An 11462-nucleotide genomic window follows, 5' to 3' on the forward strand; every position below is an offset into this window, starting at 1 on the left:
CACTGTAGGATAGGCTGTGGCACGCAGAATAGGACTCCTATATCAGTAGTCAGGACAGTGGTGCTTGGCGTAGTCTGCAGGATGAGGACAGGTGTACAGGGGAAGAGCAGTGGAGGGGACAGATCTTGAACGAGAGCTCCTGAGGACACAGTGAGAAGGTCAGCAATAACCTCGTGCGTCCTCAAATCCCCACTGTAAGTCAGCCCCTGCCTTCCCGGCCATCCTCACTGTTTACCTGAGTAAGATCTTCAGTTTCGTGCACAACCTGTCGCGGGTCTGCGTGGTTTTACCCTGTGGCATGCCCATGGAGGAGGAATATTTTGTGGTACTCCCTGAATGGTGGCTTCCCGCCTGTACACACTGCTGTCCATGGGAAATGTTCCTTGCTTTCTTTAATCATTTAGCAAATAACTTAGATTTCGTTTCCTGACATTTCTCCTGTGCATTGGACCATGCTTGCCAAGAGGAACATTTTACACAGAAATATTCAGCAGATGCTGTGTTTTTCCTACAGAATAAATTCGTTCTAGAAACCCCTCCCATCCAAAACGTACCCCTGCTTCCCCACCACTCAAGAAATGTGGGTCTGTTTGCTGCAACCTTCTTTACATTTTAATGTTATCCTTCTTTTCATTCACAAAACCACATTAACTTACCTGTAATCCTGGTTTTGAGGTTTGGTCTCTGTTAAAGACTGCTTGTTTTGTATAATTTTGAGATCTAATAGATGTATGTGAAAGTATTTAAACCTTTTTAAAATTCCTGTGGTGATTTTCGGTATCTAGTCTGTAAGGCTTCAGTGGGTATCCCTGAATGCACTCCAATTCAGCCGCTCTTAATGAAACATTTGTTTCAACATTACACAGACACAGCTTGTCACTTCTACCTTGTCATGAAGGGAAGTAGGTACCCTCTGTGAGTCCATAAGAGTTACTGAGCTACAAACCTTGTGTTGCAGATAAGTAACTTCTTGTGATGATTGGATCTATATGGATTAGCTTGTTTAGCATAGAGTAGCAAGTGAGACCATACACAAAGGCGAGATTGATATTGCAAAACCTCAGATGCTTGACCCGTTTCCACAGTTTGTTGCGCATTAGAATCCTTGTACTGGTGCTTTGCAAAGGTATGCACAGAACACCATGTGGCTGGTGTTCAGCTTTCAGAATATTGAATATTTCCCAGTAGGGATAGCCAAATCTTTCCCCTTAGAAAAGGAGCTTTTGGATTTTCGGGCAACGGCAACAAACTCCTATGCATGCTTATGCCCACACTTACTACCTTTGACTCACAATTGCATCATGTAACTGGTCAAAAGCCAAATAGCATACGTCTTGCGGCTCTATTAGCTTTATCTCTGTCAACGTAATAGGTAATAGCTCTTCTTGAATCCAATGTGCATAAAAAGCTTTTAGCTGGTAATTTCAGACAATGAAAGAACATAGGCAGAGGAATTGATTTTCCGATGGGAAAATCAGATACTCCTTTGAGCAAAAATTAAGTCAAGGTTGTAGCCTTAGCACAAATGTATTCCTGTGGAAGACAGCTGCAAGTTCATTTGAAAAAACCCACTGACTCCCCACTCTAAAAAACGTACTATTAAACTGTTTATTTACCTGTGAACTGCAATGAGTATTATTCTTTATTCCAAGTATATGCTACCAAATAAATAAGAAAAATGCAGCTGCTTAAACGCGGTGGCCTAATGCTTGCAATTATGATTTTATGTTTAAAAATAAATTAGCGATTGCATATCATTTTAGTGCATTTACACAAGGATGTTTAAAAAATAAACAATAGATGAAGAGCTGGCAATAAAAAAGCATTAGCTAAATAAGATCTCATGCCACTAGCCCAGACACCGTACAAGAGAACCCATAGCTGAAGTGTGCTGAGCCATTGCCCCACACTCTGGGCCACTGAAATAATGTGGCGAGATAGCATCAAATTATGCTGCAGGGTTGACAATTATGTGACAGGAAAAGGTAAATTGTGCGGCATAATGTGTCGCATATTATTGTTATAGTATTACTTCATTAATTTGTAAATTTTTTTGTACCTGGTAATACTGTTGGAAACTCTAGGAAACTCCTAATTCCTAAAGCGATGCCTCTGAGTTATTAAACCCTGGGCAACTCGCTATGAGGCCATGTATATTGTTATTTTTATTTGTTTTGTATTTTTACATGAGGCTGGCATAATATCTAAAGTTGTCCTTAGGTTAGACCTAAAAATCAGTGTGTTGTGTAAAGCTTCCTGAGTAAAGGCACTGAGTTTTTGATCACCTCATTTGGTGAGGTTACACACCTTCCTGCTGTTTACGCCCAAAGGATGTTTTTCAAAACAATTTAAATCTGTTTGAGAGGCTATGGAGAGTAAAGGTTGTGGATGAATAACACATCCATGCAAAAAAGTTTGGGTATTTTCCAAAGTGAGAAAACGTGGAATAAAACTTGAGTAGTTTTTATCTCTGGCCCCCTGAAAAGCTTCAAATCCAAAGAAAGGTACAAAGCCAAAGCAAGGTTTTTGAAATGCCCTTCTGCATAACAGTGTACTATTGCAAGCAGATCACTTACTGCAGAAAGCACCACCGCACACGTGAACTTTCAAAAGTGTGACACGCATGTTGCATTATAGACCCTGAGAAAAATAATGAGAACTTAAAGATTCTCCTGTATTCTTAGGAGGCAGCAGGGGATTCAGTCCCAGTTTCATCAAAGCACATCACGCAGAAGAAACAGTTCTACACTTGTGGACTCCCCTTAAAGACGGTTCTCGCGTCCTCCTGTCTTATCCTATGAGCAGGTTAGGACTGATACTAGGGCGGCGTGACCTTGGTGGGTGGAGTGCTATAAGGCGTAAAAAGGGAGACATACTTAGAGGTTTTTCTAACAATATTGAGGGTCTGGAAGTCTGTTTTGAATGCACATTCTCATGCCCAAATCCAGGTACGCTGTTTATGAATGTCTCTGTGTGGGGCAAACTTCATCCCAGTAAGATGGAGGGAAGGCTGGCTTCCAGTTAGATGGGGATGGGGATGAGGGAGTGGGCTGACTCCTAATCACGAATGCACCAGCTTACGGTAGTGGTGTATGCTCTGGCTTTAGGTGTGTTGTACTGGCTCCAAAATGGGGGCTGTTCTACCTCCCAGAGGGCCACAGGGTTACAGATCCCAATGGAGAATGCACAGACTGTCATTGGGGGTGCTCTGACACCCACGGGCGCACCACTTTGGTCACACTGAGGGGCTGCACAGTGTTTACACTCTTTCTCAACAGTCTTTCCTTGTTTCTCTGCAGAGCCCACGCCTTCCCAGAATCCTTTGACTCTGATGATGTCACAGATGTCCAAGTACGCCATGCCCAGCTCAACGCCGCTCTACCACAATGCAATCAAGACCATCGCCACGTCAGACGACGAGCTCCTCCCAGACCGGCCCATGCTACCCCCTGGGAACCTGCAAGGTAGAGGGCAAACTCCTCGGGCGGTGGCATTCCACACTGTACATCTATAGCATCCGCTATGCAGGAGAGGGTGGTTATTCTGTAGTGTCTGGGCTATCTGCAGAGGTGATTGTGCACATTGAGTTGATACTGCAGAAGTTGTCTTACCATTTGCTGGTTTTGTTTGGGGTCCTTGTGCTTTGTTTGGTGGTGGGTAGAATGTCTGCAGAGTTGACCGTGCAGGCAGGGCTGATGCTGTGGGTGATCCTAGCTTGTTCTATGATGTTTGTCCTGGGGAAGGTGTGTGGTGTTGGTGTGTACAGCCTACAGAGATTCTGAGGCATATGGTGCTAATGCTGCGGGTTATGCTATGTAGTGTTTGTGTTCCCTTAAGAAAGGCTTAGCTGGTCATCTGGTTACTCTTCTCCTGGGACCATGTAAACAAGCCTGCTGGAGAATTTGTCACTCAAGCAACATTGTTGGGGAATATTGCAAACGCCTACATGTTTTTATGGCTTACAAGCATATATTTAGGGTTGGTATTCAGTTGTGAAGACGCCGGCCCATTGTGTTGATTATGCTATTCAGTTTTGTGTGTTGTTAATATGGTTGATAGTTTTGGATATTTTAGCTCAATTTCTGTGCATCACCATTCCAACCAAGATGTGATAATGGCTTCCGTGGTGGATTTAGTCACATTTTGGGTGAATGGGGTGCGAGATCTCATCTGAAGGGGATGGGCTTCACATGGTTGTGCTGAGACGGTTGATCGGGTGGTGAGTGGTAGGACGGTTCTCAAATCACCTTTTGAGTGGATCTATTCTTGAGTCGCATCTCTTGAGATTATCTTTATTTTCTTCTACTGTTTGTGGAGTTGATCATTTCCATTTCTTGGTGAGTGATGTGTGTTTGACTGCGTGAGCTCCGCTTGATGTGTGCAGTTGAAGTTTCAGTGTTCATGTCTGTAAAGTTTATGCTTTTCTCGGAGTCGTATTTTGTTGTGTGCTAAGTTTCTTGGTGATTATCATGCGACAATGCTGGCCCTTCAGTTGTATGGCTTATTTGTGCTTGTGAGTTTGAAAAGGTAATTTCTGTATTTGTTTATTTGTGGTGTTTGTATAGAAGTGAGTTGACATGCAGAGTGTTAATAGGGGTGACGGTATACTTAGAGCTAATGCTTCGGAAGCAACTGTATTGTTAATTGCTGGGTTTATTTAGTATTAAATATTTTTTATTGACAGAATAAAAGCAGTGGGCAAGTCAAATCGCCTACAACCCAGCCGGCCGACAGAGTTAATTTCAGCTGTACCAGGAGGTCTAGGCAGAAATAGGACCTTCAACTATTACACACAGCATGCTGCCTACAACCCAACAGGGCCGGCTGCTGGGTTTATTTAGGCAATGTGTGTTATGTTTTGTGTTCAGTTGTGGAGGTTCTGTAGAGTTGATGGTCCTCGTTGTGCTAATGCAGTGGGTAGTAGCTGGTGGGTTTTGTATTAGAGTGAGGTTTGTTTTGATTGTGCTAACCAGTACACTGGCTGCAGTGGCAATGGTACGTACAGTGCTGATGCTGTGCTGACTCTGCATTGTTGATTGCTGTATAAGTATAGGTTTGTTATGCTTGTGCTGATGTGTTGACTGGTTGCAGTGGCAATGGTACATACAGTGCTGATGCTGTGCTGACTCTACATTGTTCATTGCTGTATAAGCGTGAGGTTTGTTGTGCTTCTGCGGGTAGGTACACTGGCTGCAGTGTCTGGCACATACAGTGCTAATGCTGTGCTGACTGCATTGTTGATTGCTGTATAAGTGTGAGGTTTGTTATCCTTGTGCTGATATGTAGTGGCAGTGGCAATGGTACATACGGTGCTGATGCTGTGCTGACTCTACATTGTTCATTGCTTTATAAGTATAGGTTTGTTGACCTTGTGCTGATATGTAGACTGGTTGCAGTGGCAATGGTACATACAATGCCAATTCTGTGGCTGTGCCTACTTTGTTCATTGTGGAATAAATATGAGGTTTTTGTGCTTGTGCTGATATGTACACCGCCTACAGAGCATGGATAAATCCTGTGCTGATACTGTGCCTGACTACATTGTTCATAGCTATGCTTGAATAAGGGAAAGGTTTGTTGTGGTTATGTTTACAACAAGACTGTTTGCAGAGTAAGTGGCTGGTGTTCTGATGCTGTGTCTGGCTCTACATTGTCATTTGCTTTGTTTGCATAGGCGGAGATGTGTTTTGTCTTGTGCTGGGATGTAGTGTCTGCCTTGGTAATAGTGCACATTGTGCTCAAACTGCAGACTTTCCTGCTCTGTTCTTTCTTGTGCCTGCCGGGGACATCAGCAGCGTAGCTATAGGTTGTGTTGCAAGTGCAGTGGCACCAGAGCCCCGAGGCCCATTGGACTCTAATACTTGCTGTACTACACTACCAAACAGAAGTAAAAAGGGGCATTTTCCCTGCTTGCACCTGGGCCCATGACATCCTGGCTATGTTACTGGGGAATGTCTGTTGTGTATCTTACTTTGGTGGTTAGAAAGCCTGCAGAGATAATGGTGCAGGCAGCGGTGATGCTGCCTTGTTCTTTGTTGTCTTTGTATAATCTGGGGTGTGTTCTGCCTTGTGTTGATGTGTAGAGACAGCATATATTGTTATACATGTGGCGGAGTTACTGCAAGTGCTGCTATACTGTTCCTTGCTGTATTTGTGTGGGGGTAGTGTGCCTTGTTTTGGGCAGGGGTAGAGTGTGATGGTGCATCGATTGCTGTTGACGTGAATGAGGTTAACTTGTACTTGGCTGTGTGTGTATTGGGAAAGCTGTGTCGTGTCTGGTCTCAGAATGTAGAATCTACAGCCATTGTGAGGCAAGTGTTTCTGATGCTGCGGGACATGTTATACAGGTGTGGCCTTATTTACAAGGAATTAACGCAGCGCGGCGCCGCACACCGTTTGGCCGCACCGCGCTTCGTTAATTCCTTTTCAAAGGCATGAGTCATATCCACAACCATATGACGGATCCCTTTGCTCTCCCCTGTGCTGATGCACAATTAGCTGCCATGGGCCGACACAGGCACCCTTGCACCAGAGTGCAAGGGTGCCTGCGTCACGGGGTGATTGCTTTTGTGCAGGAAGCGACACCTTCCTGTACAAAAACAATCATAAGAGGTGATTTCCTCTTCCTGTGTGTGCTGCATTCTGCAGCACACATAAAAAGAGGAAAAGAACGAGGAGACATGAAAAATTTCTCTTCGTTGCACTACCCTAGGCCTCCCCTGGGAAGCCTTAGCATTCTGACGCATTTCCAGGTTTACGATTTCTCGTAAATCTGGAGATGTGGCAGAAGCCATGTGTGTTGCGTGGGAACACCCACAGCTACACCGATGACACGCTTCTCTCCCGCAAAGTGCTGCACGTAAAGGGGCCATATTTACAACGACACAAAAAGCTACACAGGGTGACTTTACGTGTAATTGTAAATATGGGTCAGCAGGTCGAACCGCCAGTGCGTCACAAAAATGGACGCTCAAGGGGCTTGTAAATAAGCCCTCAAATGTGTTTGTGCTCCCTTCAGGACTGAGCTTGTTAGCTCGCTGAGGCTATGATGATAGCCTGCTGCTCCCTGAGGTGTGAGAACAATCGAGCTTAACTCTATCAGAGTTATTTCCTTACAGTCCTGGGGAGTCCTATTCCGCAGAGTTATTGGCAAAGGCATAAAGACACACTATGTGAGAGGGACTATCTGCAGGACCCACTCCAACACAGGGGTGAGCTGGGACTCTGCTGAGATTATAGCAACACAAGTGACACAAGGGTGATCTGGGAATCTGATCGGACCTAACAGCTACACACGCCACACAGGTGAGCTGGGACTCTCTGTGGAGATTAGCAACACAAGTCACACAGGAGTGAGCTGGGGCTCTATGCGGAGTTACAGTAACATAAAAGGCACAGGGCTGAGCGGGCTGCACACAGGAGTTCCATAGGAAGCTTACATGGACATATAGGGCCTGATTTACATAGGTAAACTTACACTTTAGTGTTAGTTTACATTTTTGGGAATTCGCAAAGGAATTAAACGAGTAGTATCTTTACGTCTGCCTCTTTTTATCTGCGCAGTTTCTGCCACGAGTGCGGAGACTCCGCACTTGTAAAGATAATACTCGTAAAATTTATTTGGGGGATTGCAAAAAAACTTACACTGAAGTGTAATTTACCTTTGTGAATCGCACCCATAGAGTGCACAGTGGAGAGAGGTGCTCCCTGTAGAGCTTACAATAACACAAATTATACAGGCACTGGGGTCAGACGCTGCTCCCCATCATTTACATAGAGGATGAGGGAAAAGTCTCACTAGAATTTATAGTAGCACAGGTCATATCGGCATCCATGTGAGAGGTCACAAAACCCACATTGTACAGGGCGTACAGTAACAAGTCTGACAGGCATTGAGTGAAATCATTATGGCCAGATGTATGGAACTATTTTGCGTTTGCAAATGGTGTGAATCGCAAAATTTGTCTGCTTGCGAATGCAAAATGAAAAATGGCCTTTCCTTATATATGAAAGGCTTTGACAATCGTAATTTAGGTAATTACAAATAGGAAATCACAATTAGCGAAACCCTAATTCATGTTAGAAGCCTTTCCTAAATGCAAACTGTGCATTTAGGAAACACTATTACTATCAACCTAAAGCTGATGGTAAATATGTGCAAACTTTGAAAAATGCACAAAATTGTGTTTTTCAAAGCGCAATTCAATTAAATTCAATTCAATGTAGCGCAGATATGCCCGTATGGCACATGCCTTACATGTGCACCTTTTTTTAGGTTATCATAATTTAGGTAAGGCAAGACCATTCTCAACTTTGATCGAGTCACAATTACAAATAATCGGTTCCCTTATTGTGTTAGTGATTTTTATGAAATCGCAATTAGGGAATCACTATTTCCAGTCTGTTTTGTTACATCGCATATTGTGATTCCCAAGTAGCGATTTGGTAAAAATCGCTATTTGAGAATCGCAAAATGCTTTTTTTGATACCTCTGGCCCTATTTTTCCTAAAGAGTATGTCGCTGATGGACTGAAACAGTGAGAATAAAAACGCAAAATTCCAGATTGCCACAAATGTTTTAATGCCTCTTATGTTATCGTATGCTTTGTTGGAAAAATTAACTTTCTGAAGTGACGTAAGACAATCAGTGATGTTAGATGACTCCCTACTAAACCCTGAATATCATGTTTGAAAAATAATTGGTCCTGCAGCGCTCTCTAGCGAGGGCTGGTATATTTTTTTTAATAGTCATGTTTTCTCGGCCATATCTACTTTCTCCACTCAGGCACCTCTGAAAGGTAGAGGTGGGTCGAATTCATGCCACAAGTCTACTTGAATTTGTTGTGCTAGGACCTTGGCATGACCATAATTTTAAAGCCAAAAACCGGGTCATTTCCCGAAAATAGAAGGACTACAATTTTACTTAAAGAAAGCGGACAGAATGACAGCGCTCCTCAGCAGAGAATTACAGAACAGGCAGTTAGAACATATGTAAAATGCAATTGTTTAAACCCAGTAGCTTGCCTGTTAATTAAATTGCTTTCTTGAAACAACTGATAACTATCTTCGCTTTGTAAAACATAAAAAAGCACCTCCTGCCGTTTTCATTCGACCCTCTCTAAAAACCGGGACAGGAGCTAAAATTCCTGAAATCTGCTGGGACAACTGGCTAAAAACAGGACCGTCTGGGCAAATCCGGGACGCCTGGTCACCCAATGCTAGGTGTTTTGGCCGAGGAAGAGTATAACACGTAGCTAGGCATGACTGACTTTACACCACCAATGTTGATCATGTTGCAAAGGCTGAAGAACATCCTCTGATTAAGTCTCAGCAGAGACACCAGTGAGTGAAGTGACAACTTCTTCTGTTGTGAGGAGAACGCTCCTCACTAAACAACCCTATTTACTGCTGTACCTACAAACTGTGAGTTCTTCAGAATAAAATGTATTTTTTTTCCTTCTCTCTACAGGGATGAGCGTCAATGCCAATAACCAATTGCACTTGAACTCTGTGGGGCCCGGATCGTCACACAGCCCCCTGCACATGGGCATGGGCGGCCAGCAGCCTCTGTCGCACGAACCACCAGCCCCCATGATGTCATCACCAAACCCAATGGGCTCCAACATTCCAATGCATCCCTCGGGACCGGGGGGCCCTTCTCAAAACCCCCTGATGATTGGGCCGGGGCAGCAAGAACATATGGGCCAGCCCTGCTGCCCCGGGGGCCCCAATGGCGGGGGCGCCATGATGCCCTCTGGTCAACTGGTCTTCCCACGTATGCAGCATCCGCACGGCTCCATGTCCTCGCCTGTGCCTGGCATGCCCATAGGCCCAGGTGGTGGAGGAGGCGGGGGTCCGGGATTACAGCAACACTACCCCCCAGGCCTCTCGATGCCCCCTGAGGACATGCCCCCGCAGCAGCCCCCTCCTCAGCAGCACCTGATGTCCAAGGGCCACCCTCAGCGGATGCCGGAATCCTACTCTTCCATGCACCCAGGGATCTCCTCTGTCTTGAACGATGCTGACCTCAGCGAGGTCATTCGGCCCACCCCCACGGGGATCCCAGAGTTCGACCTGTCCAGGATCATCCCTTCCGAGAAGCCCAGCAGCACTTTGCAGTACTTCCCCAAGGGCGGCGGCCAGACGTCCAAATCGCAGCCTTCCAACCTGCACTTAATGAACTTGCAGAACATGATGGCCGAGCAGCCGCAGACGCGGCCAGGCATGGGCCTTCCAGGACAGCAGGGGGTGCAGCGTGCACTCAACATGCCAATGTGCCACCCAGGACAGATGCCCATGATGGGCCGGACAGGCATGCCCCCGCAGCACGGCATGGGGCACCAGGGGATGATGTCCCCCCAGCAAAGCTTGATGGCCCAGCAGAACTTCATGCTGATGCACTCCAAGCAGCGGAATATGTCTGCGGATATGTACTCTCAGCCAGGACACATGATGTCTCCCCAAGGGCCTCTTATGGGCCCTCCAAGTCAACAGAACATGATGCTCGCCCATCAAATGAGGCAAAGAAGCGTATCCCTTGATGCGTACATCCCTGGTCCAGGAGGCATGACAAATTTGCCTTTTTAAGCCGCTTCCTCGTGCTTTTTGATTGTAAAGTTATCTTTATTTTATTATTTTTTTACTTTTTTGAAGGGGCATGTTCATCACAGATGGCAGGGCAGGAATGTCTTTAATATACGCGTAAGCCTCTGAACCAGGGGAGAGGTGGAGGACACCAAGAAAAGAAATGAGTGCAGTAAAATTTGATGTGAAATTAAAAAAAAAAAGTAATTTTTAATTTTTTTAATGAAATGTCAGCAAAAAAAAAAAACAAGACTTCCAAAAAAGTAAAAATTGTTATCCCCCTTTGTTTTTCTCCCTGGTGTATGCGTGAGAGTGTGTGTGTGTATGGGGGAGGGCTTCTGTGTTTTGAAGCAACCAAAAAAGTAAAAAGCATATGAATGCCCATGATATGAATTTTTTTGTATGCTATAAACCGATCTGCTGGTTATTTGTTATCGGTTTTCATTGCTCTCTGCATTTCTGTGTTTTGAGGGAAATCTTAAAATATGTTTTCTTAAAAAAAAAAGATAAGGGGATAAAAATGTTTAAGCTTGTGGAACGCAACAGGTATGTGTAGGCCGTGGTCAAATGAGAGTGTATTTATTAAGTTAATAAATGATGAACAGATGAAGACCCATGGGTAATAGAAGTCCTACTCACTCACAAGAATCTCATTGGGTCTTATCTCCCTGGTTTTACTCAAAATGTCCTTGCTGCGAAGGAGACCGATAAGATTGAGTATCAATTCTCAGCCAATTTTACCCCCTAGTTCTAAGTTGTTTCTAATTCTGAAGTGTCCAGAACTATTTTAAAAAATATCATTTTTGTGTGTTCCTGCTTTGGGCTTTCTCACATTTGTCCCACAATATCGGTTTCCTTTCAGCTTGACAATTCACATC

General features: G+C 44.6%; 1 protein-coding gene across 2 annotated transcripts in view; it reads left to right on the top strand.

Moving 5' to 3' along the window:
- BCL9L (BCL9 like) overlaps window positions 1-10868 on the top strand; it is a 215471-nt gene extending 204603 nt beyond the window's left edge. For both annotated transcript variants that reach the window (XM_078682216.1, XM_078682217.1), the window contains 2 exons: window positions 3300-3464; window positions 9470-10868. In XM_078682216.1, coding sequence (XP_078538342.1) covers window positions 3300-3464; window positions 9470-10587 — 1283 coding nt within the window. In that variant the 3' untranslated portion in view covers window positions 10588-10868. The remainder of the gene's footprint in view (window positions 1-3299; window positions 3465-9469) is intronic.
- The last annotated feature ends 594 nt before the right edge of the window (window positions 10869-11462 follow it).

The sequence above is a fragment of the Lissotriton helveticus genome, chromosome 3_1 (genome assembly GCF_964261635.1).
Source record: "Lissotriton helveticus chromosome 3_1, aLisHel1.1, whole genome shotgun sequence".
NCBI classification, from domain to species: domain Eukaryota; kingdom Metazoa; phylum Chordata; class Amphibia; order Caudata; family Salamandridae; genus Lissotriton; species Lissotriton helveticus.